This window comes from Ips typographus, linkage group LG1, assembly GCF_016097725.1.
Source record: "Ips typographus isolate SLU linkage group LG1, UJ_Ityp_2.0, whole genome shotgun sequence".
Lineage (NCBI taxonomy): Eukaryota > Metazoa > Arthropoda > Insecta > Coleoptera > Curculionidae > Ips > Ips typographus.
In genome coordinates, this window is record NC_138422.1 from 7,457,460 (window position 1) to 7,484,434 (window position 26,975).

Genomic DNA, 26,975 nt, shown 5'->3' on the forward strand with positions numbered 1-26,975 from the left:
GTGGCAAAGAACGCCCATGAACCATTATCATCTTCAGCGTTTGGCGCCAAACAACAGATTACTTAACAGTTGATTCATAGAAGAAGTAATCGGTAGATTACGGCAGATGTCGCTGCAATATGTACATGTTACGTATTTAGGTACAAATCAATAGTGCGAAAAGGACGAAAATGACGACGCGAACGATCGAAGTGAATCCAGCGGCGCACCGTTTCATACTTAACTGTAAACTTGGCTGGCTCAACGGACCAGTCGTTAACATGATGTGGCACGTCGCGTAGCGGCCACAAAAATATTTTTAAGTTTTTTCGTATTAAATGCCGATATCGTCGGCATCAAACAATTATTATGTAATGTACACGTCGAAACGTACACGCATGTTACGTCGTTTTCGTTCCGGACCGCAAACCAAGTACAAAATACACGTTAAAACGCAACCCGTTTGCCGATCGACAGTTTTTTTATTAGAAACGACCAAATAATTATCGCATCGCTTTTATCGGAAATTTACCAAAGGCTGTGTTACACATCGTATAGATTTAAAACGGTAAGAACATACGATCAAAAAAACAACAACGAAAAAACATGAGCCAATGTTTTGACGTGATGTAAGACGCAAAAGCCACTTGTTTGACTATTTTCTACCTGTTTCAAAACGCGATTTTGGCGCCAACTCCAGTTACTTTATTATTGATTCGTCTAGGTTTATCTGCGGTTTAATTATATCTAATTACATTTTTTATTTACCTTCATTTCAATTAATGTTTAGTTCAGTTATTAATTTCTGCATAAGACCTTGATTCGTTTGCTCCTCGATTAATAAATAAGTCAACTGAAACAAACATTCATAAAAAAAACCACTATAATCGTGATTACCAACACGAAAATGTGCCTTACTGTAATGTTGTTATAAAACATGTAAGTATCTCCTCACACGCTAAAATATTTGATGTCATGAGAGATATCGCCTAAAATTTATTTGTGTGTCAATTATTATTATTATGTAAAACTAACCATATAAAACCTATTTGTGCCCTAACTGTCTACCTATTTTTGACATGTTCCAGAAATCGTGCTTATCACCATTAAAACCCTGTTAATCCAGCCTCTATACGAGTAATGCCAGAGGACAATAATACTTTGAACCCTGAATCATGACGAGCACATTAGATTCAATTCATTTGCAAATCGTTCCTATAGATAACAGTGTAATTTTTTACACCACAGAATGATATAATCCATATTTCAAATATACTGTCTTTTCCTATATTTTGGTAGAATTGTGGTTCACAAATCGTTACTGTGAAATTACCTATCCGGCTTTCAATTTTTTCGTTTCTCCTTTTATAAAATGGAAAAGTGCCTGATGAGTTAAATAAACAGTTTATATGAACTCTGTACAAGGTCGACTGAATTATATAGCTAAATGAGTGTGTGCGAAATTATTCGTTATTTGAAGACAAGCAGATTTGCTTTTTCTGTTGAATTTATTCTGGCTTCAATATTGGCCAAATATGAGCTTAAATGCCCTAGTCTTGTGAATTGCGAAAATGAATTGGTGATATTTTCTGGAAACTTTTCAATACTGTAAGTTGTTTAGAGTACGCCACTGGTTACCAAAAATTATGACAGTTATTACTTGATGATTCTTTTCAGGGATATACTGCTTTTATTATTAAGTTTTTCTAACTAGAAACTTGTAAATTATTAAATTACCGATTTTTTGCTGTTTTCTTCAGTTTCTCCCTGAATTTGTTGACATTTTCAGTTGCTAGATGTTTTTTAATCAAATGTCTCTTCATTTCGTTCAAAGGCAAAAAATTATGTTGTTAACAAATAAGAAATAACCTATTCGGGATGCTCGAGTACTACAGGGTGGAAAAAATCCTGGTGTATATTCCTTTCTGGATTCTACAACAACTTCTACACATCTCTCTTAAATCACCAGAGTTATGTTAATGAAAGTTGATACATTTTTAGTGGAACCCCTGGGTATATTTTCACTTTTTCTTCTGATTCTAAAAATTTGTAATAAATTGACATTGGTTTAACCGTTTCCAAATTATTGCTATTTTAAAATTGTTATTTTATTGTTTTTTTTTAAAGACAGGTGCCAAGACAAATTTTTAGAAAGTGGCAAAAAAGCAAACTTTTTAAATGAAACCTATGTTTCCCATGTAAAATTAGTGTAATAATAATTCGTCTGCATGACTTTCAGAAATAATGTTAATTAGGTAATGATTATTTATTTATGTTATTAATTATCAAATACTAATTTGAATATTTCCTAACCAAAGCAAAAATGGCACTACAATCTTATCATTGTATTAAGTAATTGCAATTATGTATGATAAACACTGACAGATTCCTGATTTCAGTGTTGGCGATTCTACATTAAGAATGCCTTATTATATAAAGATTTGTGAGAAAAAATAGACCATTTTAGTTTAGTTGTTCAACAAAATGGTAGATGCCAATAAAAATAATTAAATCCCGCCCAACATTTTTCGGATGTTGTGGGGAATGATGTTTTTACCACTTTATGTAAAACTTTAACTAGAGGATGTTTCTAAGGTGGACAACGCTATCCCAAGTAGTTGGTAGCAAAATAAGTCAATTTAAACGCATTTATCTTAATGATCATATTACCTATTATACTAATTTTTTTAATTGCAAAATGTTTATAATCACTGCGATAGAAAGGAAAGAGCGTTGCAGATTATTGTCTTTTAAAGTTACAATTTCTGCTTATTGCAACAGGTGCTTTTCTCGATGACAATAAGGTAGAGTCTTGAGGTGACTGACCAATTTAACTAAAAATCCAAAAAACGAAATTTTTTCTAAATTTAAATTTAGCTTCTATTCTTTTCCTCAGTTAATATGAGCAAAAAAGTTTGCTTCCTAATGGATTATGAAGCAGACAATTATATGCGTACACTTTCATCATATCATATTATCCCATACATATTCTTTGTTATTTTGACATTAATAATAATAATTCTAAACATAGCAAAATACCAAAAACTTAATAAATTAGAGGAGAGTTTTTTGTTGAGAAAACCATCTGGTCAACTATAGAATAGACAAAAAATGAATATCATCCAGTTATTGAGATCTGGTCAACAAAACTGAAAATTTAAGAAATGTGCACCATTCTCTGTTTTATATTAAGGCAAATGTATTTATTGTTACTTTCTCTATTTAAATATGTTTTTTATTTAGTCTGCCAAGTACGGCGGTTAGGTTGGTTGTCAACAAAAAGAATTTTTAGCATTTTAAAAACAAAGCTTTCTTCTTTTTTTTGAATATACCTTCCTCGTTCAATCTGAAGAATAAGTTGAAAAGAAAAATTCTCTGTCAGAAAAAAGAAACTGGGTTCATCTCAAATCCTAACAAAAGCAGAAGTAAACTTGTTCATTTAAATAAATACAATTTTTTAAAAAAGAAATCATAAATTTAGCTACAAAACCTAATCTAAAATTATTTTATTAGTGAAACGGATAGAGATTAAATTATCAAGTTTTTTTCTTAATTTTGAGGAACTACTCCTTCCCCCCCCCCCCCTAAGTAAATTATTCTAATTCGCAGTTAAAATAACATGATTTATTGTAATCACTCTTATCATCTTAGGCGACTGATGTAATTGTGGTTAAATAAACTTTTTTTAATTTTGGTACCAGCTAGTTTTATGGTAGAGCGTTGTCTACACTTTTTACACACCCTGTATATTAGTGTTTTTTAAACATAACGCGTTTATATACTATTATAGCAAAGACCCTTTTTTCGATATTGAAATTTGAATAAATAAATTGCAATTTTAATAGCAAAACTACTAAAAAGTTTTAGCGCTTGTTTCTTTTGGTTTTCATTGAGTTTGTACGTTGTCGTTTATTGATTTCTGATCATAGGACGATAAACAACAACAACAACAACCTTTCGGAATGCTGGAGTAATTATCTCTTTTTCCTTCTATTTGTAATTCCTTCATTTTAATTATTGCTTAATTACAGTCTTTAAAATCTTTCACCAAACCAGTTGAACAGGAATAGCTCAGTCAATATCAGAAAAATCTGCTAAATTTATTACTTTTAAGTGATATTGTTCATTTGTTTTACTTTTTCGTAAAATTAGTTAATTGTTTTATCGAAATATTTCTTTATACTCTTACAGAGCTATCTATTATTACAGTTTAGAATATGATACACATGTCCTATCACGACTAGATTTATTTAAAAGATAATCATTCCTTTTATTATTCTTATTATTAACTTTTTAATAACAGGAAAATGCCACCCTCAACAATTACAACAATTACAGGGAAAGACAAGTTAAAATATATTTATTCTTTTTAAACTTAACTATGCAATTTTGGAGATTTCTTTATTTAAATTCGACATGGCCTAAAAGAGCAAAGCTATAAATCTGTGAAATTTAAAAATAACTTTACACTAATTGGTAACAGCTTTGAAAAACATCTTCTGAGAAATGCTGCTGCTTCTAAAAATGCGCTATTCCTAATTAAAGAAAGAGTAGTTATGGTATATTTCAAACATAAAAAAAAACTAGATAGAAAATCTAATTAAGTGGTTCGTCAAGCTCGCAATTAATTGCAACTTTTACATCTACAGGACAATCTTAACATAAAAAATATCAAGATACTTCTTCATTCCATACCTTTATTTGATTGTGCAATTATGTAAATTTCTCGTATTTAATCACTAAAAATCATTAGGAGCATCTGACATTTTAAATATAATTTTTGCAGGCCTCTGCATTATCCATGTAAATCTATGACGAAAATCAAACTAAAATGTGATGAACAATGTAAAAGGTAAACGTCGAAGCCAAACAATTCTTAAAAGGGTATATTTGACAATGCAAAATTTTAGTGGTTTTTTTTCAGTAAATTACAGAAAAACTTAATGTATTTGAAATTTTGTCCGAGAATTTTTAAACTGAACAATAGTTCAAACATTTCAAATTTCGAATTACATTTATTACCATTTACAATGGCTCCTTCACGTTTTCAGCTTTCTGACCATCTCTAAACCTTTTAGTTCAGGTTGTCTGTCAAATTGTCTTAAATTCAAGATTTATTTAATGTTAAAAAAGTACAGTCTTCATATAATAATTAAACAATTTATATGATATTTTTCTGTGACCTGTCTTTATTTATGTTTCAAATCAGTGGCAAATGCATAGAAACTGAGAAAGGCAAGGGATTAAAATATGACAATGTGAACTAACTTATACCAAAATTTACATATGAGAAAATCACTCAAAAATACTGTGGCGAAAGAATGTAATTGACAGGTAAATGTGTTAAATGTAACTAATAAGCACATTCAAAACATTTACCATTCATTGTTTATTGTTATGTCTTACTATTTTTGTTTGATTTTCCGCATAGTAATTTGATATTTGAAGTATATGAGGTCAATGAAGTCACCCTTCTAAAAGTCATTATAAGGATGTGGAGTGATCCTTCATCAATTTTTGTTTGAATTTTTCAATTTGATTCTTCAATTTGCGATAAAACAACTAAACCAACGGACATGTCTAAGCCATCAATTGTCACCATTTTCCTTGTATTTTGGTAGCAAAAATTGATCACTCACACACAATTATTTAAAAAATGGAATTTTTCATTGTCAAAAAATATATAGGGTGACCTATTGAAATCCAAAGTGTAAATACTCACTTAATTTTATCTTCCTTAATATTTTAGCTTTAATAACAAATTTCTAAGTAATGGTCACTGTAAACACAAAAATAAATTTGACCAAAATCAAAGATTTTATGTATCTACGATCGTCCAGCTAATGATTACGCCTATTTGGCCAGATTAATGTTTCTCTGGAGCTTTGGTCTAGAACAAAGACATATAAATTCATGGATCTATGTATGAAATTAGGTCAGGATGCCCCCATTTCGCATCATTTATTTATAATAGATTAACTTAACGACAGACTAGATAATAAAGTTTGATGATGAAAAACCTGTGATTTATTTATTAAGAAAGAGATAGGCAACGGGCTTGGACATAATTTGCACGTAATAAAGTTGTCAGCTGAATTTCAATCAGAGTTGGGTTTATTGCTTTTTTCAGATTTAAATTTTTCACTTTAATATCTTTGAGAATTTTTACTCGTACAGTTTCCAGGAAACCCTAAGTATGTAGATTAATAACGAATTGTCTGGTTCTATGGATTAATTAAAGTTTAAGAACCTATTTATAACTAGTAAACCTTGAAAGTTATGGTTACTATTTAGAACGTTTTCAATTAAATGCTACATTTACAACAAAAATGAAAAATGTAATAATCTACTTATTTTTAATTAAGACATCCAAACACGAGAATTCCACCGTAAAAAATGATTTTTAGGCACGTACTAAAGTACTTAATATAGGAACAATAAGTTTCAATTTTATGAGCTAATTATATTCTGAATGATACTCCAAACCATAAATGTCGATTTTTTGCTATTATCGACAACACATTATTGACGTGCATTAATTATGGAATTAATTATTTAACCGCGTGTATGAGAGATAATTAACCATAAAATTGATGATTTTGCTGCGATGAAAGCGAATGATTTTAGAAGCTAGAAGCTTTCAGGTTCTTAAACCATCTCCAAACGTAAAGAAAAGCTTTCCAAATGATCTATGACAGAACACACTCAAATTATAGTGCAAAGCCTTATGATCACGAAATTTAAATCAAAAAGCTTTAAAATGTATAACTTGCTAGCACTACCAGAAATAACAATTTTTAGCCTTAGATGAGGATTAAACTAAAAGTTTTCCTATTTAATTTGGAATAATAAAAGGGTAAATCATCATAGCAGTATCTAATATCCCTGTTTCCATAAAAACCATTACGCAACTAACTACATTTATACGGAGCTAAAGTTTCATTTTGCATACATTGTTCGTTTCATAACATGGACACTTTACATACAGTGTGTAAACGAGGATTTAAATCAATTAAACGGTTTAAAGTAAGTACAATTGTGATTTAAACATTTCAAATTTTAATAATAATAATATTCATATGTCTTTATTGCAATAGAACAATAATCTATTATAAAGGGCGAAGTTGAAGTACAAGACTTCCTATCTTAACTATGTAATATATGTATGGATTATGTTATTAAATTAGTGACTTTTAAAATGAGAATGAAGCAATCTCCAAATTTGAAGCTAGAGATTTAGTTTTGGCTTAATTTTTTGGGTATATTAACACTACTAAAATATGTGCTTTATTTTTCATGTCTTTTTAATAATTAAAAATAAAACCTTGCAGATACGTTTTCGTTTCTTTTACAATAGTTTTTTCTAATGTTTCTAACAGAGATAAATGTTTATTACTGATTATTTCCTTCATTGTACCAGCAGCCAATCAAATTCCGAGAACCTTTCTAGTTCCACCAATGGAAACCGTTTTATACTGATTAAATCCCTGGCTGCTAAAATTTAACAGTGATTAAACACCTCCTACCTTTTTCGAATACGTTTTTTTGAAGAACATTTGATATTAAACGAAACGGGATTTAGACACATATAAAATTTAAGCTATTTTCTTCAATATTAACAATTAATAAATCACTATAACGTAGTTTCCATTAAAAAATTACATAAATTAAAATATTATGACGTCTGATTGTCAATCTGAAATGTAAACAAAAATATACATGGCTGAACGAAAATCTGTCGTCTGCTGGGGTGAGTTCAATATTATCATTATTTCTATTAATTTCATCACGTTTAGTTTAGTATTTGTGTTCTAACTAAGGTGTTCTCTTGTTAATAAACTAAAATGTGAGTTTTCAGGAAATAATCTTGACATATACCCCTCGGCGTTCACGTTTTATCACGTAAAATGTGCATTGGTAGGTTTTTTGCAAAATTTTTCTTTTAGGCAAATGGTTTCGACTAATTAATTCTTTGGAAAAAATCCTTCGACCTGCGGTCTCAGGATTTTATCGTCGAATTATTTAGTCTCAATCATTTTCCAAGCAAAATTTTGCAAAAAATTACCTATGCACAGTTTACCCGATAAAACTTGAACGTCTCGGGATATGACCTATGAAAAACTACCTATATTTGGTACAAATTTAATTTTTTCATATCCGATAAAATAAATAACTAGAACAGTGACCAAAATTCTTTTCCAACCAGGACAAAAAATACCACTAAAAACCAATGCTGAAAACAACTCTGTCCACGATTAAACCAACCTTTTCGTTTTAAGCATTATACAAAAATAAGTTGGACAAAATGTCATTTTAAAAAAAAAAACTTTAAATATTTCAAAAATGACTAGAGATTAATACGACATGTATAATCAAAATTTGAATTTCTTTTCTTTATGGGACTTTAATTTATTATCTGTAAGACAAAGAAAGTATGCATTCGACAAAATAAAAAAGTATATTCAAAAAAATGTGATTATTGACAACTTTTCTTTTTGCAAACATTTCAAAACTATGATGCTGCTAAGGAAATGCTCTGTATATCATACAATTTTGCAAATTTTCTCAGGATTGTAAATATTTCTTTCTTATTCAGCATACTTTGTAGCAAAATATTGAACAACAAACACAAAACTGGCTGCATGTCACTATTTTAACTTTTTTAAGCCACCCAGTAAAATTTAAGTTTAAACCTTATGTAATAAGTTTAACTACCACTTTTGTCGGCAGAAAAACAACTAAAAATATAATTTCTTGGAACACCCTCGTTGTTACGACATCAAAATTCTATCAATACAGTAGAGCGTAGCTCTATTCGTACACTTATCAATCCCTCAAGTAGTATTTTTGATAACCAATCGATTATGCTTGTCTAATTAAAGATTATAACTTTAAAAAAAATGTCAAAAGTCAATTTGTCTTTTGACGTTAAAGTTGACACGACATAACAGAAGCATAGCATAACAAAATCAAATATATGACAAGCTTACTTATGAATTTTTGAGCGTTTTAAGAGAAGAAGTGCGACATCTGGTGATGATTTTTGTAAATCGTCTTCAGTATATTTGACAGTTTTTTACGTTTATTTTGGTAGAGGGATGATGAATCTATCATGTGGAATAACGAAATAAAACGATGAGTTTCAGTAATGTACCGAAATCAACAAAATTAGTGCTAATTCAGCCGTGATGGCGCTTTTAGTTTTGAAAAAAGTATTTTCAGGGACTTCTCCTATAAATTCTTTAAGATATTACATCCCTTTGTTTTTCACTAACACTGAAATTACAGACATCTAAAAAAGACAGTCAAAATATATAAATAAACTACATTTGGAAATGTCACTGCCCTGTCAATTCTAAGTAAAGATGCAAAAGATTTTAGACAAGTGCCAAAAATACCTAAAAATGTAATAACCAACGCAAAATACTAGTTTTGTGGGTTCATCAACTTTATTTTCCAAGAATTTGCAAATAATCTCGTTCGTAATCAATTCCTAACTAACCTAACATTGCAAAATTGTTCACATGTAATCTGGATTACAGTAAAGAGTTCCTAAAATTCCTAAAGCAATCCAGAAGACACTTTTTGATAAAGCTTGCAAATGGTAAATCCACCAAATTGACCCATATTTCAAGCAGACTAGCGTCTGTTACTGCCGATGATTACAGAAACAAAATTGACTGTTTGAATTTGCAGCTGACAACTGAGCGTCAATCAGAGATGGTAAAAGAATTCCATTTTGCAATTTCCCTTGCCATCGATTATAGCTTCATCCTGGGTTTCGTAATCAAACTGTCTTTTTCGCCGAGAAACTCGATGCCTAGATATTGATTTCAAATTTTTATCTAAATACATTTTTACTGTCTTTTTTTGCCAACATCTCGATTGTTCAGGGCATTACAACTGCAGAATTAAAAAGTCAATTGGTTTACATAATCGTATCACTGCTTGATAGGGAAAATCCACTTGATTCTTATAATTTATGCGTCCACTATCAAAACTGTAACTTTGATAACATATCTCCAAATTACTCTTAAATACAGGAGGACAAGATAACAAAGAAAATATAGGAATTTCTTAATTAACTCCTAGTACTGGTGATTTAGCAAAACAATTCAATTCCCTTTCTACACTAGCCTCAAAGAATATGACCATACAAAACAAAAAGTAATTCCATTACTTCTCTCTCGTATTTCACGAAAGCCATTACCCAAACAAATGGTAATTTAAAGACGAACGTTTCGGCAACTTTTAGGTTTAATCGAAATGACCAGTGTCACATTCCACTGAATAATTTAATTACTTCAATGACTAAAACGAACGGTCATTATATTGGCATTTTATAACTGTGTTAGTTCCTTCAGAGTCACACATTTTATATGACCTTCGAGCAAATAACATGAATGCTAATACAGAATGATAGAAGTAAATTGCGCCCTGGCACGCAATTGGAGTAACTCAATGACATTTCCACTATTTATTTACACTGACAATAATATCGATACAGTTGAAATTTAGGCGTGAAACTGAATGCGCAATAATTTTAGTCCTCTAAATTAAGCAATAAGGAAAATCTAATAAAAGATCCCGAAATAAAGAGAAACCTCGCAGGAAAAGGGAATTCTTGTACGATTTCAACTTGTTGCGTAATACGTGATATCCTGGTTCTGAACTGAACTCTATTATTGATTTTAAAAGCAACTAGTTTCAAAGCTCTGTACCTAGTTTCATGATTTGTAATTGCCACTTAATTCGATTAAACTAGTGTATTCGAATTTGCGGGAATTACCAGAGTGTATTCCCTTTTCACAGATTTACTGTAACTATTATTCCAGTTCATCCAAGTGCTAATCAATAATTAAAAAACGCCTTTAAACTTCACACACTTTAAAAAATTTATCAACAGTTTTGCTTGCTAGTTAAGTGATCCAGACGTGAATAGTTAGCGATACGATCCACAATCGCAAAAATAGAATAAGTGAGAACCATATGGCAGAAATGCTTTTTATGAGACGGTGAACGTAAATATTTAAAGAAACTTAGTCGAAAAGCATGATTTATTTAAAAACTAATCCGTCTCACATTCGATGAAGCATTTTTATGAAGTTATTAATTGGGATTCAGGTGAATAGTTTACATAAAATGGAAATTTAACTTGTATTCTTTAAGAACTTCTTAAAAATCTCGCCATTCAAATCCCTCATCAGGAATGACCAGAAAAATCCTTTTGTAAAATAAGCTCAAAATTGTTCATAGGAAGCAGTATAAAACAATAATAAGTTTTTTATAAACTTCGAAATAATTAAGTGATTCTTATAAACTTAGAAGGTTGTTGTACAACGGTCTGCATAGCCTGGTTTCTGGAAAATCCAGAACTTAGGAAGAAAGAACTCAAGAACTTATTCTCGTCTCAAGTTTCTATAAAAAATTCAACTTTTCTACTATACCTGAACTAGTGCTATCAAATTATAAAAACATTTCCACACTTTCTTTGCTAGCTATTGCTTTTTCTCTTTGATTTAAATTTTGATATTCTTTTACAACTTTCCAGATCGCAAGTAGCCCACACAGAACTGGTATTTGATTATTTATTAGTTCTGCATATTTTAATAACCTCAATAACGATTAATTTGTATTTTTAATTAGTGTTATCAATTTAGGATGCATTATTATATTTTATTTACAACTTTTGTATTTAGAATATTGTTTTTGTAAAATCAAGTAGTAATGACACTCTGTACATTTGCCAATGTTTTTTTATAAGAAAAACTTCATTAGCTGACATTTATTGATAATGGTTTAAATACGTTAGTCAAATCACATTAATTTGTATTATTTTACTTATTTAACAATTAAACAAGTTATACCACCAACGCACTTAAGAAAATACATGTATTTATGCAAATTAAAATCAATTTAAAAACGATTGTCTTGAAATATATAGGCCATTTAGTTTTAAAAGCATTTCTATAATGCGTTAAGCAAATGCAAAATATTTTACCTTTTGTCGTCAGCCTTCTGTTCAGCCAAATTGTATGAGTATTTATTTTCATTTATAATTACAGTCTATTATTTATAAAGTTCAAATATACAGTGTTTGACAAAATAAAGTCACTCCCTGTGTTTTTTGCATTAAGACGCACACACAAAACTGAAAAAATCAATCAGTACCTAAATAATAACCATACAAAGAAATTTCATTTGTCTCAGTTTTATAACAATTTCCGACATCGCTAACACTATATTACACTAAAATAAGACTTTCAGGGACAATTTTCCACATTATTTGACAATGATAAAAATTCATTCGCTTTTCACCAAAAACGAATGTGTCCGAAATCCGTTTCCAGGTTGAAAATAGGTAATACATCATGTCATCTGAACTCAAAATGTCTTGTCATTTGGTAAAATTCCAATGCACAGCAAAAAGCAAATTTATGCCTTAAATTAGGTAAAATAAGCACAAAACCAGCACCATTTTTCAAAAAATTAAAAAATATAATTGTTTTTAGGTAATTTTTTAAATTCAATATCTCAAAAACGTGAGATGCTAGAGAGGCAATTTTTAACTCTTTTTGTAGTATTTTCCATGCTCTTTTCAACGGTGTTCGAATATTTGAATCTGATTGGTTCAAATAAGACAATTACCGCCTTTAAAAAAATTGGAAAAATGCCAAAAGTGAAATTTTAATAATTTCTTATTTGGCTTCAGAAAGGTTTAAAAAAAACAACTTTGGTAAATATTTTCCTAGTTTCTCTTAGAAAATCTAGAGATAGAGAAAGATCTTTTTAAAAACCGCGACTATTTTATAAATCACCCTGTATTTACCTCTAGCTTAAAGAGTTATTTTTGAAACTAATGACTCTAATCGATGCCCCAAACCAGCTGTATTTGGTTTTGCTTCAAACAAAATTTAACTCAAATTTACACACAAAACCAGCAGTTAATTATTTAGTAATAATTTCAAATTTGGTTATTTCCTGTAGAGAAATTAATTTGTAAACTACCAGTGTTTTGAAAGTCTTAAAGTTTTAAGATTTTGTATTGAAAATTGATACAAAAACTCAAAAAATTAGTGTCTAGCAGGTTGAAAATTTGATGTGCTTTTTCATGCTTCTTTATGTTGTCTTGAATATTTCTTGTTGAAAAATTGTTTCGGCAAACACTACTATGTTTCCACGTTAGTTGTGACAATTCCAGCATTGCCATTTGATATTGTAATTTTGCAGGGCAACCACTGAAAATCTTAAAAATGCAATTTTGTTGTGGCAAGTCAATCATCATCACTAATAAAACAGTTTTCCTCTACTGTCAAAAAAAATGTGAAAAATTACCACTCTGTACCTGAAAAGGTAGTTTACTACTGAAAGTTTAAGAAATAAAACTTTAAATATTAGCATGTCTAACTGATTTAAATATTTTCAAAGTTAAGCTAGACAAGAAATGTATATTTCTCAAAAATTTTAGAATTTCTTTAGAAAGTTTTGAATTGTCCGGTAATTCAATTGACTGACTTTTTATTAATGCAATAAAATTGTAGTTTTACACTATCAACTAACATTGTTCACATAGTTCATATATTTACTCTTATTCAGTGAAAACAAAACCCAGATTAAATTTAGCCATACGTGGGTAACGTATACCGTGGCTTTCAAGGTTACCAATAAGTTAGTGTATCAAGCCAGCCTTATTGTTGTTATCTATTGTTTAAATTTTACAGTTACATTATAGGACGGGCACAAAAATCCAATACATACACCATTTCAGTGATAAGCGAGCGGATGCGATATCTGGATTATTTTTAGAAAGGGGCCGAGCCGAGCACGAAATAATTTTACTAATTAACAGTATTAACTTGGAATTTTGCATTTGATTTAAATTACTGAGATTAAAAATTGTTGTTTTCTGGAATTTAATTTTGTTTGAAACCATTTACTTGATTTAAGGGTTTAGTCACCATTTTGTGGTAGGTCTATTAAGGTGATTGTCAAAAATAACCACAAGTAGAAAAAAAACGACCATCCCTTCAGACACACCCAAACAGGCTTAAATATCAAATTACAAGGAGTGCACCAGTCCTCGATACATGCAGAATTACCATGTACTGAACCGGTAACGTGAGGCTAATATTAATATTATCTGCCGACCAAGTTAAAAAGCAAATATTTGTGCTTACTATCTTCCTTATGGCAGTGTGCTAAGAAAATTTTAAAGCCAAGCTTTTCCCCTATTTACACTCTATATAGGACAACCAGCACTAGAAATAAACAGTACAATCTCTGCAAACCGATTTGCGATAAAATACCTACTATACTTATCTAGAGACGTGGTTCAAACATTAACAACATCATGTTGTGTAATTGTTTCGACTGTAAAACTGCACGGTTTATGGTGTTATTTAATCTGGTTTTAGTACTGCTAATGGATATGAGACTACTCTTGTCCGTACATTACGTTAATTCGATATTGATGGGTTGTATTGGATATCATCGATAACCAAAAAAATGCTGAGAATTAGCTAGATAATAAAGTAGAAGTTACTACTAGTCTATTAGGATAATAAGCCTGACGCATATGTCAGATCGACTTTAATTGAATGCCTTCAAACTTTATTGGCCTTGAGTAACTTGGAAAAAAATTGTAGGTAATAGAGCTTTGAAAGTAAAAATAATTGTGAGGTTTGTATGGGGTAGGAATATTTAACATCAGTCATTATTTTTCTATACATAGAAAACATAAAGCAGTAAAAATATGAAAGGTCACTTTAAAAAAAAAAGACAAAAATAGCTTTTCTGATCAATCATAAACTAGGAACAGTGCTGCGATTTACACAAATGCTCCATATACGGATTTACGGATAAATTTGACAGAAGTTAGCCTATTTGAAGACAAGTTCAGATCGAAAACACTGTTGCCTGGTTTTAATTTTCAGAACTACAGAAAAAACAAATTCTGCCCAAAAAAAAAGATGTCGAAAAACGATATGTTACAACATTTTATATTAATTTTTGAAAATTTACATGATGAACTTTAATTTAACAAAATATCGCTTTTACTTTTTGAGATACCAATACTAAATTCAACTTTTAATTAGCTAAATTTATTAGTTTTTGTCATTTTAAATAAAATGGTAACGTAAGTTTTGTCACACTTTTACGAGAAACCCTGTAGCTGTCCGAATAGTTTACTTACTTATGGCGAATTGCACCGACGCATTTAAGGGCAATCTAGGCTCAGTTTGAATTTGACTATGACATTTTGCACATGATCTGTCACAATCAATTTGCAACCTAGCTTAGGTGAAGCTTAGGGTACTCCGTAATACGATAATGCAATCCGCCATTAATCATTTAAAAAAATCTCTTTAAAAACTTTTGCGTTTAGTATGAAATTATGATTTAATTGGAGCACAGTAAAACCAACCACCCTGTACATTTGCCGATGCTGTGTTGAAGAAATGCATCATTAGCTCAATATAGTCATATTATTGCTAATAGGAAAATTAAATGTTGTTCATTGATCACCGCCATTAACTCGATCATTTGACAACTTAAAAGTCAAAAAAGTACTAAAAAGTAAGTAGTAAAGACAAAAGATAGTCAAAACTGTGAGGCTGCGTAGATGGAAATATTTCAGACATTTTTTTTAATAATATCTCCGAAACCTCTTGAGAACGTATTGAAACTTGCAGGATTCTACATTCTGCAATTTTTTTTGTGGAAAATCTAGAATTGTCATTGGAAAAAGTGATAAACTTGGAAAATTGAAAGAGGTTTCACACTTTTAAAACTCGTACAGAGAACTTTCAAAAAAGGGTAGAACTATCCCAAAAACTAAGCAAATAGTTAAAACACTTGAAACTAAAGTGAAATCTGAATTCTACAGTTCTATTATATTCTAGATAGATATATTTTTATCAGTAATCAACTTGGCAACACTGCTCGTAGAGAAATGCTAATAAAAGAATCTGGACAGTGGACATCTTTATCTGGGTTCATACCACAAGAGATTATCTCCTATGATGATGCATAACAAATGTTTGGTTTAGCGTACTTTTATAATGTTGTAAAGTTATCATGAGGTGCAAAGACACAAGAAGGAAAGAGTAAGAGAAAAGTGATAAAAGAGTAAATGAAGAATCCATTAATTTGACTTAGAAGTCCAAACTCGTTTTAAAAACAAACTAACGCATTGTGAGGTATTTCTTAGAGTTTTAAGTGCAAATATTTTCGAACATTGAGTTAAAATACACTATTTACACTACTACGCTTTCTCTCACAAAAAAAATAAATTGTTGTAATTAATACAATGGAATTTTACAAAGTTCTAAAATCAGAAGAAAACAGGTCATAAATTAATAATAATATCCTCCAAAAAATTTTCCCTTAGAAATGGATCTGTTCCGATTTATTTTTCTATAGTTGTCTACTTTATGACATAAGCCAAACTCTTGCAAAATTAAATAATAAAACAAATAATTTATTACCTTATAAATTTTACTAAATTATTATTAATTGCTCGTAACAAATGTATAAGCTTCACACCATAGCGTTGCATGACCAGAAAACAATTCAAATTTAACCTTATGCTGCAATTATTTATGCAAAAATAATAGTATAAATTTAATTAATATTTCGAATATAATAATTAATTCTGTAGAAAAAAATAATTCAATATTGTTAGTAACATGACAATAGCCTCAAATAAATGCCTTCCCATAGTGTTGCTACTTGCTGCCATTACAGTGTGTGCATATTGATTTTATAGGTAACCACCTAACAGTATGCAATAAATTATTTGTACTGTAGTAATTAATAAATACAGGTTTCAAAAAAAAATAATCTAAACAAAATTGTTTGTCCTCACAAATTTTTAATACTTCACACTTATTTTATGGAAAACAATTTTTCTGCCCTATAAAAGTAATGTTTTTTTGCATCTTTTACTGTAAATTTTAAAACGCACCTTTAAGCATTGATTACGAATTGTACAAATTTTCTTTAAATCCAGCTAAAAAAAAAACCATAGCAAATTAAAATTCATCCAAAATTGCAAGCTTTAAAACCTGTAACGAATGTGACTGTTAAATGTGTACATTTAGTTCCACAAGGTGTTAGGTGATGAACGTGCCTGTAACGGAACAACTTAATTAAATCGTTTGCTTTATACCATATAAGACATAAAAACTGTAACATTTGCGACTAAAGTTACATCAATTGACTTGGAATTTGTGTTAGCGCAACTCAAAGCCAATGATAAAGAATGTTTCTAGAAAGCGGTTTCTGTTGTATGTTCAATAAAAAATCAATGAGAAGTAGTCCTTATTGAATTAGTATTTTTTATTATTACACAGTGTTAAATTCAATTTAAAAAATAGGAAATTATGATTCCTATATCAATATAAAAAAGCACATGCACAAACAAGCTAGAATCAGATAAATTTTGAACAAATAATCAAAATTGAGCAATAACAGGAAATACTTTAGTCATATGTTAGTATTTACGAGACACGTTCTATAAAGGTAATGCCTGTATTATGTCAATTTAATTGACATTGCTAAATTTTAGGTAATTTACATTTTCACAAATATAAACAGGGAGGATTGATTATGGAAAGAGCACTAAAAAGACAAAATTTAACAAAAAAAAGTTTAAAATGTATGTATGTTATATTGTAATGGAAATCATAGTGTCTCATAAACTAGTAAAGTTGTTGTAATTGCCTATATCTTCTAAGAACCTCAGCTGACAGATTTAAACTAACGTAGAATGTCAAATTTTGTCATGAAGACAGTTTTATTTAATGAGACACACTGTATTTTATAGCTTCATTTGGTTGAGGTTACTCTCTTGTGAGTCTCAACTTTTTAAAGCAAGAAACGAGAGTATTAAAAGAAAGGTTAATAAAATGTACTAAATGGCAGTACCAGGACTCTGTCAGATATGTCAAAAATATTGTAGTAAAGGACCGTACTAAGGAAAAATTCAGGTTAGTGTTTCATTGACTTCAACCCTCATTAATTCAACAAACTGTTTGAAGGAAATTATGATTTTTTGTGAGTATGAAACCCCCAAATCCTGACCAGTGGGAAAAAGAAGTTTATATAACTAAAAATGGGTAGTACAGTACCGTATTGAGAAAAAATCCAGGTTAGTACTTTAAGGGTTCTAACTTCACTTAGCAACAGTAACTTGTGAACAGAAAAATTGTGTTTTTTGCAGATACAAAACCTAAAGCCTGTCCTGAGAAGACAATACTACAAACGCATATCCTACTTTTTTTACTTACTTTTGTAAAAGAGTTTTCAAACAAATATCACATTTTTCTATCTTTCTCACAGATTGGATTCAGATTATGCATGTTGCAAATAAACTGCACTAACTTTACTAATTTAAAGTTTATGATAGAGTCAATACCAAGTAAAATATCCCTCTAGTGGTTTATACTTTTCCTATTTATACATTTTATAAATGCAGTTTCCAGTGAGCCACTCTGTAATACAGTTGGCTGTAGTAGTAGCTAAATCCACTTGCAAACGATTTGTTTATTATTGATATTTATTATTATAAATAATAATAATTATTATGTTTATAAAATTTATATTCTACGTTCCTTTTTGTACCAAAGTTTATGTAAAATTATTGTCTGTGACTCTAAAAAACAAGCCACCTTAAAAATAAAATACTATAATAAAACTGTCAGTTGTTTGGCCTACTAAAATAATCAAACCAATCATGCAATGAACAATATTAAAGTAAAAAACTAGTAAAATATATTATAAAACCAAGACAGAATTACTTAAAAAAAACTGGGTCAAGATGTGATGATTTCTATCCGGGAAACGCGTGAGAGGAGAAGGAATTTAATTTAACTTCGATTTTCACTTCCTGGCCCACCTCCACGTGTGGAGGATAATCGTTTTGGGTTTTATATCCATCATTCGAAAGTAAAAATGACCTTTTCTGAATTCAACAGAATTCAACCTTCAGCTCTGTTCATCTGTACAAAATGGGTCACAGTTTAATACTTGTTACAATAATTGCAACGTTTCTAAGAAAGCTAGACTATTTTAAAGAACATTGTATTGTATGCAATCCTTGTTAGATGAAAACCACAAACACATTTGACGATTTTCTCTCTATATTTTTCAGATATGGATCCCGTAGTATCAGAATTCGAAGAACTGATGTTATGCGGCTACTGCAGGCAAAAATTTAACGATTCTGAATTGAGCCCGAAATTGCTCTCCTGCAAACACTATTTCTGTTTGCAATGTACACGTACCAGTCTGATAAAAGGCAACGAGCTGTACTGCGTGTATTGCTGGAAGAGGACCGATTTAGGCGAAATGGGACCCGAATCGTTGCCCACGTATAATCCGGTGTTATGTTTGGCAAAAAATTTTTCCCAGCTAAGCCTCGGCATCAAACCGCCCGATAAGGTTTCACCTATTAACACTAAAGTAAGTATTGCGCTTTTTCATGTCCTAATTAACAGCAATAGTACCTGAAGGTTGTGGTTTTCTATACCAATAAAAAAGTGGTTTGCTAGAATAATTAATTCTAGTATGAAATAATACAATGAGTTTTAAAAAGTGAAATGACAAACATACAGTGTCACGTACAACCCGATACTTTTCAATGATTTCCCACAAATTTACAGCCTACATTAATAATTGATATAAATGATACACCATAACACTGCACATTCCATCTAATGAGCTTTTAAACCCTTGTTTACTTGAATGCACCATGAAAAACTCAAAACAATTTAATCGATTTGAAATAAAAATTGAAGACTACACTAGAACATCAAATAAAATAATCACTTTGATTCTCGAAGCAAAATAATCGATATTTCAGTGGCATCATTAATCAGAAAATTATCAATGTAATCACTTAGGCATTGGTTGACCACATTTTGAAAATACATAAAAAATATTGAATTTTTTTAAATTACATATTTAAGAAGAACAACCAAAAAAATAATACTCGTATTTTTCAATTTTGAAAATAATATTGTTTAAAAGACCCGCCAGTATGACGTAGTAAACTATTAACCAATGAGCGATGAAATATGACTTTGTTAGAAATGACAAAGCAATAGTTTGTTCTGTTGTCATTTTCTAGCATAACAATATCCATCACATATAGAAGTTTTAAAACAAAAAAAAATAGCTTAATAAAATAAGCTAACAAAGTTACTTTCAATGAAATAACCGGCAGTTGACGATATATTTGCCTTTAAATTATGGAATACTTTTGACAACCAATAAATAATTACTACTAACACTTTTTTAATACTCATGGCAAAGTTCTAAAGCAGTTATTGTGCACAGCGTAGTTTTTCGTGCTCTTTTCGAACTATTGCAAGTGTATCTTTCTTTAACAAACGTCATTGAAACAGTACAGCAATGCGTTAGTGTTGAACCTATCCCTACAAATACAAAAGTCAACCTAACCTCAATTGGGACGGCAACGTCGTAAACCATGTCAAAATAAAACATGGAGATTATAACATCCAATAGCAACGCTCATAGTTAGCTACGTCATACTGCCCAAGTTAAATCCAATCAGGAAACTTAAAGTGTAAAAATGTGAGCAAAGTTTTTAAAAATATTTTTGCTAACATTTTTGCACTTATACTTTCTTATTTGTGGGATAAGCCCATTAGTTTAACGACTTTCAGCTGTATTAAGAAAACCTTGAATATCTCCTCATCTTGGATAATTTTTAGGTGACGTCAGAAAACTGCCACACTCACGCTATGCCGTTAGTTCTTTGGTGTCATTCTTGTTGCACGTCATTATGTCGAGCGTGTGCGTCTGCGGATCATGCTAGTCACAAAATTAAATCCCAGGGAGAGGCGAAAGAGCAACTGGTGGCCGAAATGCAGGTGGAACTTGCATCGATGAATAAGGTAAAAGATCTAGTACGTTTTGCAACTGTCATTCAAGAAGATGGCTAATGTGGTTTAGAAGACCTAAATAATAGCAAACTATTAATTGGCCTACAGTAGTTAAAAAAACAAAACATTCTCTCTGAGGTAATCAAAATGTATGAATCAAAAGCAGTACAATAACAAACTTGATACGTTGCTTTTAGATTTTTATTTACAAACTTCTATATATTAAAAGGATTTCACGTGTTAAAAGTTATGATATGTGCTGCTGTTATGAATGATAAGTTATTATATTGTCCCAAGGCAATATCTAATTTTACAGCAAAATATTGAGTTGTTTTCAACACAAGCAAGAAGGATACAAAATGTGATTCCACACTTGATTTTAGAGCATAAATTTATATTACAAGTAAACTAGTCTCAATCAGGTAAACAAGAGTACTATCAAAATGAAATAAACTCAAACACCCGCCAAAACAAATTACTTTTTGTGACGTCAGTAATCCATATTATACGATTGCCAAATTTCATACTTATTGAACTAATAATGTCCATTTAAACTAAAATTTAATTTATCTGCAAACTTTTAGCAGTATTTGTTCTTCGTGTAGTTTTTCCTATCCAATATTTATATTATATGGGGATTTGTTTATTGGAAAGAAATCCCAATTCAATGACGCGTTTTGCCATATTATGCTTCATCATAGTACTTGATAACGAACAAAACCTTTCAGTATATCAACTGGAACAAAGTACAGATATTTAACTATGTCCCCTTTGCTGCAACATTATTTTAATAATTAAGCCCTTGTATTCAATAGACATTCCACAAATCTTATAGAGACCATACCAGGAGCTTGGCGATACAAATAAACTTAACAATTAAAAACTACAATCGAATTAGCGCAAAATTTACTTCATTTAGCTCAATATGGGCCCTGTTATTGAAAGTTCCATACATTTTGCTGCTTTTGCTTCAAACTACCAAATTGTATTTTTGTTATGCAGTGTTTCGAAGCCAAATATACTACACTACACGACAACAGATAAAAAAGAGCTGGCAACTAATTACAGTCGTTGGTTTTTTTTTTGAAAGCAGGGAATGGGGTTCTCAAGACTTGATAGAATGTGACAGAAATGCTTGAAAATGGCAGGTAACTGTCACATTCTGTCTGCGTTTCTCTTGATAACCCCTTTCCCTCAATTCAAGAATCGCACCAAGAACCTACGGTATAAATGTTAAAATGTAAAATTTTTACATTGGGATAATAAACATATGAGTTATTTGGTAAAAAAGTTTTTTTTTGGTACCATCACAGGTATCTAGTCTGTATTCTAGTTTCAGATTTTGATATTATGACTAATTACAGGTTCAATCCAAGTATGCAAATTGACTACTTATTTTTGATGTTTCAATGATCACTAATAATAAATAAATATAATAGAAATGATACACCTATAATCAGTCGTATTAAAAATCAAAAACAAGTTGTCAATTTGTATAATTTGATTCATCAAAATCTGAAACTGGGTGGCATATTACCTACGATGGTAGCCAAAAAAAATTTCCCAATTTTTCCAAATAGCCGAGTTGTTATTCACTTCACTATTTCTGACATGTTCTACCTTAAAAAACACGCTGAAAAATTATACAATTTAATTTTTTTACGGAAAATATTTTATTTTCTAGATTAACCACTACCAGAAAATGCAAATTTCATGTTAAGTAGAAACTCCAAAATACTGAGTTCAATTATGAATCGTTAACTGCTATTATTAACTATTAATTGAAGCTCTGAAAATTTTGTTTAATTGCCTTGTTTATTGATAAAACTTAACTTTGTATAAAAAATAATAATAATCCAATAAGTCACTGAAAAGATTAAACATCAAACAATTTACTGAATTCAAATGTGCCTGATTTCTATTAACTAATTAAATTAAAAAAAGCAATATTTTTTAATATGGGCCTGATTATAACCTTTAAAGACCGAAATGTTTATGATTCCTATACAAATTCAATACTTATTAATACAAACTTAAAAAGTGAAATTTATACCAGATTATTTCATTTTAATAAAGGGTTAAGTTGATTAAATAATATGTATTCTCCTGTAAATTCTCAATTAAATTAATAATTAAACTGCAGTATCCTTGGTGTTTTTTTTACTGATTATAATTGTCAGGATAATAATTATGCAGAACACAACAATGTAAGTAACATTATTGAAATTTGAAATTTCCAGAATATTTACAAATTTAGAAACCCCTCAAGAAACATCATTGTCAGGTATTTTGGGAACAAATTAACTTTTAAGCCTAATTTGATGATACAATCTTCTTAAGCACACAGCTGGTTTTCATTATAAGTTGTTTCAAAACGAAATATGTAGTGACATACTGCGAATCATCAGCTCGATGCTATCTAATTGACAAAAAAGTAACCACTTGTTTGCTGTTTTAAAACAAATGCAATTTTAAAGGCACTAACATGTGTGTTGGTTTGTCAAAGGAATGTCAAGTGTTAATGACAGTCAACCGGATTGACAGAGTTGACACACTTACACCAGTTCAATTGTTTATACTACAAATTTACAAAGCTCATATACTTATTAAAACTTATTAATATTAAAATGTTATTTATTTCTATTATTCTGATAACATTATCAGCAAATTGTAGTTGTATCAAACAACTACTCAGTTAAGCATTTATTTCACGACTGTGGTTTTTGTGATAGTTTGACAATCGCAAAAAATGTCATCCTGTAATTAGATAATTGAGTACTTTTACGTGGAATGAAAGTACTACCATTGAGAACTGTCGAGGTTACTGTCACCGTGTACTCTAGACAAATAGAGTGATAGTTTACCCTTTTTTACTTTGTTTGCTTTTGCACTCAAATTAGGTGAATAGTTTGATGTTTTAAAATTTTAGAACAGTATATTAAAGATTTTTATTTCTTTATACGTGTAGACACTCTCTCATGACACGACTATGAAATAGTTGAAAGTAATTTTCTGAAATGACTATTATCGTACAAACGACTTTAAAGAACAAAGAAACAAAAACAGTGAAAGCAAAACTGAAATTCTAGCTAAACTTATATTATTCTAGATGCTTTCCGAGATACAAAGACTGGCAATGCAGCAGCGCGAATTCCTGCTGAAGATTCTCGAAGCGTGCGTTACGTTAAAAACACACGTCGAAGCCGACCTCACCAACAATGCGTCTCACTTCGAAATAGGTGAGTTTCTCTTTGTCATTAAAGGATTTCGTCTAGTAGGAATGTTATTTTCAGGTGAAACCCGTGATCTTTTATCGAAACTTCGACTTAACCTCTCTACGGCAGAGACGCTCTTGGACGTGCACAACGTAAACACAAACATCAACATGGAGAAGCACCGCCTACAACTGCGCTATCACGAAATGTACCTGCAATGTCAACTCGACGACCTTATCCGCAATTCTTCGGTTATTTTCGATTTTCAGTTACTAAAACAAGCGCTCAGTAATATTCATAACGGCGAACCGGTGTTTTTAGGTAGTTCGCGACTGTTAACGTCTTCGCAACAAAATCCCATTTTGTTCTTGGCTAATTACTGTATGTCGCAACTGTATTCGCGCCATCTCGTGTCCAAACAGACCATGAACGGATCTCTAGATTTCCAAAATCACAATCACCAAACGTTGAACCATAATCAAAACTCTGTACCTTCGATCAACTACCTCGCTCACGCTCATAACTCACAAGTAGTAGCTACACCTAAAAATATTTATCAGGAAAACAACTTGATGATGCAGCCTATGATGTCTTCGCCTCAAATTCGACAACCGGCAAACGGGTGCCCATTGTATTATTTCAATATCGAAGTGAACGGTAATCCCATGGGAAGAATTGTTATTGAGGTTAGGGCGGACGTTGCACCGAAAATGGCGAAAAACTTTGGGGCGTTAACGACAGGAGACGTGGGTATGGGCTACAAAGGCTGTCAAATATTTCAGTGTTGGGAAGGGGAGAGCATTATTACCGGGGATTTTGAATTGAATAACGGACGAGGAGGTCGGTCGATATTCGAAGAATCCTATTTCCTTCCGGATGATACTAAATTAGTGGCTGCGCGGGGGACGGTCGGTATGCGTAGAACACAGAAACGTCACGACAATTTGGGTATGGTCGGATCGCAGTTTCGAATTATTTTGCAGGAAATGAGGGGGTTTACCGGAATTTTCGGGCACGTTATAGAAGGAATAGAATTAGTCGAAAAAATTAGCACTTACGGGGATACGGCAGGGAAACCTACGAAAAATATACTAATATTGAAATGCGGCAAACTCTAGTAATTGAGTGCCGAGCCGATTTATGTTTAGAATAGTACGTAGTACGGTAGCTTTATAGGTGTGACAATAACGACACTATGTAATCAAACTAAAACGTTTCGAAATCCAAGCTTGGAACAAGAAACGCAAACGTCGTGCAAAATGTGAATTATTGTGCTGTGCAAAAAATACGTCAAACCTATATCTTAGTAACAACCTATCGCTCGATGGATATCGCTGAACTACTTATAGATTTAAGAAACAAATATTGGGTGTAATTTAAAATCGATGTTTTTATGTGTAGCTTCAAATCATCAAAGCGAACGTGTAATTCTAAGCTTAAACGAATTTCGAAATATATCTATATTTTCGTAATTATATCGAAAGAGCATATGGACGGATATTTTTATTGTTGTCGATTTTTTAGCTTCTGGAGGTTAGGTTTATATATTATATAGTCTTTGTTACGTTAGAACGCGGAGAGATCGATTTAGAGAACGTTAAAGATATCAGAGTCTAAAGGGAGAGTGTGCGAACTGTTCCGGAAACTAAATTAACTATTGTATATTTTTGAACCGTTTATATAAAAGTATAATATTCCATTTAGAAGTTACGTAAGAACAATTATTTTATTTATTAGAACGCTTCCTATTTTGTATTAATTACTATACGATTAAGGTGGTTTTTTTGTTATTGATTGCCTTCGAACGTTAATATTAGTTTATCAACTAAATCAGAGTATCCAAAAGTAAAGTAATTAAACCAACGTAACAAAATTGTGTGGAATCAAAACTTTTGTGATATTCTGACAGTTTCTTTTAATTTAACTTGTTGCTTTGTTTAAAAATGCATTCCTTTAAAAACATTTTCCGAAAAATGAATTAACCCAAGTACAACCAAAGTTTTGTCCAAGAAGGCCTAATAGTAGAAAATTATTGTAAGTCGACATAGTAGCGTAAAATCGATCAACATATATTTTCCTTTACATTTTATAAAAGCGGCTTGCAGAATAAGCATGATTTCCCAAATATGTAAACTTCTTGACACAAAAACTCTAATTAGGTAATTTAGGGACTATTCAATCACTATCACGTGTGCGAATGGTCTTCTAAACAGTTACTGAGCCAACCAGCAACCTGATTGTACCATCAATTTGCTTGTCTATATACTACACCGTTTAATTTTCTTTTAATTTACGTTTTGAGGAGAAGAGTATCAGATTGACTTTGACCAAAAGGACTACAAATCATAAGAAAGTACAAAGGGTATGCGACTGAAAGTAACGTAGAAACGTCTATTGTAGGTTTGGTACTACTTAAAATCGCTAGCAAACGTGTGATCGCATAAATTCTATAAGTAACCAAAACCTTTTTCGCAATCGTGTTAAATAGGAATAGAACTAAAGTTTGTTTGATGGTGATCAAATAAATGCGTGTTTACCCAGTCGAAATGTCGGTTAAAAAGAGGTAAAATATCGAACTAGTATAATAGGTACGATTAAATAATTCGCTCAGTAACAAACAAACTTTGCGATAGCGTATACATCGTTTAAATGTAACTTTTCGCTGTAATATGTAACGAAAAATAAAATGAAATACATACGTGAGGGGGTTCTATTATTGACCGTTAATTCTTCTGAGCTATTTAATTTGATAATAAAGGAAACTTTACTTAAACATCAATCATTATTAATCGATACTATTTTATTCTTTAATCCTTTACTAGTTTATACCAATCTCTACCGGCCAGTCTTTATAAGTTTATTAAGCTTTCAA

The 26,975-nt window shown here is 30.8% G+C and overlaps 2 protein-coding genes across 2 annotated transcripts in view; one reads left to right on the forward strand and one right to left on the reverse strand.

The window, feature by feature from the left end:
• Positions 1-26,975, reverse strand: part of Npl4 (nuclear protein localization 4) — a 46,088-nt gene that overhangs the window by 7,131 nt on the left and 11,982 nt on the right. The gene's annotated exons all lie outside the window — the stretch shown is intronic.
• Positions 235-26,806, forward strand: LOC145728904 (uncharacterized). The gene is made up of 5 exons (XM_081979446.1): positions 235-547; positions 19,133-19,443; positions 20,718-20,900; positions 23,998-24,127; positions 24,182-26,806. Exons 2-5 carry the CDS (start codon positions 19,135-19,137, stop codon positions 25,219-25,221), a joined length of 1,662 nt encoding a protein of 553 aa, XP_081835572.1. The 5' UTR covers positions 235-547; positions 19,133-19,134; the 3' UTR covers positions 25,222-26,806.

What these genes read in the sequence shown, in the direction of transcription:
- LOC145728904 (XM_081979446.1), top strand. Translation starts at nt 19,135, where the DNA reads ATGGATCCCGTAGTATCAGAATTCGAAGAACTGATGTTATGCGGCTAC. An exon ending in TTTCACCTATTAACACTAAA is followed by an intron (nt 19,444 to 20,717) that starts GTAAGTATTGCG and finishes GATAATTTTTAG; the next exon opens with GTGACGTCAGAAAACTGCCA. An exon ending in TGCGTCTCACTTCGAAATAG is followed by an intron (nt 24,128 to 24,181) that starts GTGAGTTTCTCT and finishes TGTTATTTTCAG; the next exon opens with GTGAAACCCGTGATCTTTTA.